General features: G+C 39.7%; 1 protein-coding gene across 1 annotated transcript in view; it reads left to right on the forward strand. All coding sequences in view use genetic code 11, as the record gives it.

The window, feature by feature from the left end:
* Positions 1 to 930: 930 nt before the first annotated feature.
* EGR_10660 (hypothetical protein) overlaps positions 931 to 2,112 on the forward strand; it is a gene marked incomplete at both ends in the record, with an annotated part of 6,857 nt that continues 5,675 nt past the window's right edge. The window contains one exon of the mRNA XM_024499909.1: positions 931 to 1,084. Coding sequence (XP_024345672.1) covers positions 931 to 1,084 — 154 coding nt within the window. The remainder of the gene's footprint in view (positions 1,085 to 2,112) is intronic.

Here is a 2,112-nt window from a genome sequence, read left to right on the forward strand (position 1 = left end):
CGTAGTTAAAAACATGGTAGCTAAAAGTGCTATTTCAATCAGCGTCACCCGTATAAATTTAATTTTCTTTAAAAGTGAAACGGCCCAATTTTATCAAAACACATTGAAAGGGAACTTATGACAAAAATCTTATTCGGAGCAATAAATCAGATGTTGCCAAGAATTTGTTAAAGCAGCAGATGTGGAACAACAGGATTTGCTGTTCAATCAGTTGCTGGCACTGATGTTCTCCAAGTGATAATGCTTATGCAAGGCGGAACTGTACATAATCAATGTTAGGATAAGCAGAATTAAAGCAAAAATTATTAAGTTTAACCTTAAAAGTGCTGGCTCTTTATGCTTTTTCATGTAGCACACATATGCCAGACACAGCCAATTTTACTGTGAGTGTAGTCAGCAGCCTACATCCCTACGGTAGGAAAGCTTAATGGACAATGAGAACCGAATCTATTGTGGAAAAATGAATAAAATTCTTTTCATGTCTGAGTAGACGATAGCAGACTTTGGAAATAACTTCGGCTAGCTTAAATGCCACAAGTTGATTAATATGCGCCTAGTTTCCTGTCGTAGAGTAGGCGGGTGCTCAGAGCAAATGATGCCTGTGCTAAAAAGAGGGTATAAATTGAGACCTTTGAGAACTATGTTACTATGAATGGTAGGACAGGACAGCCAGATTAGCGCCTTTAGCAGGGGAACAGGATGTATGAATTGAAATAGTCGAGATACGGTGAATACTGCATAATTATCAGACTCTTTATCTCTTTATCTTCTCAATTCTATGCTAATATTGATAGAGAAACGTTTAAGACATCTTGCAAATAGAACGTATTAACTTGGAGTAGTGGCACTCTGAGGATAGCATGGAGGAAATATACGGTCTCATTTTAAAGGAAATTTCCCTGCCTTGAGACTGCAGTATACATCTGCCTGATGTCACCAGTGACCACCACCAATTACTTGAGTTCCACTGACCACGTGGACGGAAAGATGTCTACTACTGCTAGATGGACAGATTATCGATGGATGGATTCACAGAGTCAGCTCTCCATTTTTAAAGCAGTTAAGCTCAAATTACCGTGGATTAGTAAGGCGGCAGTTCATTGAGGGTTTCAAGTCTGTCCATTTAACACATTGTTTATGTGTTGAATTTCCGTCAATGCGGTCATCTTGTGCTGCATATGGCTGTCATGGGACTAAAGGACCGCTGCCTGAACTTGTTAATTTTAAATACCTACGATATTTAAATTTTTCCATTGCACTGACGATCGGGAAGCCGACGTAGATCTTGAGCATTAACTGCCTTGCGTGCATGAAAATTGCACAAGTGACGACGACATATTTTAAGCAAGACTAAACTATTCGCATTCTTGTGAGGTGGAATTAAGACAACAGACTGACATGTGACATCGAAAAGGAGACTTCAAATGTTAAAGTGGAACCAACAATCATCATGGAAATGACTTTACTGCAATAACAGCGCAAACAACATGTCACTTTGTATGCCCGATTCTTATACTGAACGGTATATCCGGTAAAAATAATGAGACTGTACACACAATGAATTTGCTTGAAAGTTGGCTTAAGAATGGATTTGGGATGACCGAACCTGCAACTGGCACAGTTGCAGGGGTAAATGACGTAGTTGAATTGGTAGACCATTGTGTTTTTGTAAAGCAGTGTTTCCGGTGTATTTGATGGTGCTGACGAATGTGTTGAACCGGGTTTCATGACTGCCAGTGCTGTGGCGGACATGCATTGTAAAATGCTGATGTTGAGGCAGTTTTTGCAGCCTACTTCAAGGCATTGTTGTTACTACTCCACATGACTCTGATGTCGAAGCTCTGTGATCAAGGCATACAGATGAAGGGAAGATGCATAAAAACTACACCTAGCATCTTCATTGTTATTGTCAAAATTCATTGCCATGACAAAGAGAGCCATTATGAACAGACAAGTTTTATAGTGGTTTTGATTTAAATAATCGCTAGTGGGTCGGATCGCTTTTATGCTGTTGCACCTTAAACACTGGAAACAATTCACCTAAGTTAACATGTCGTGCCTAAGAATCGTCGCCGATATCGCGAAGTGGCAAAAGAAATCTACAAAAAATGC

The sequence above is a fragment of the Echinococcus granulosus genome, assembly GCF_000524195.1.
Source record: "Echinococcus granulosus chromosome Unknown EG_S00248, whole genome shotgun sequence".
NCBI lineage: Eukaryota > Metazoa > Platyhelminthes > Cestoda > Cyclophyllidea > Taeniidae > Echinococcus > Echinococcus granulosus.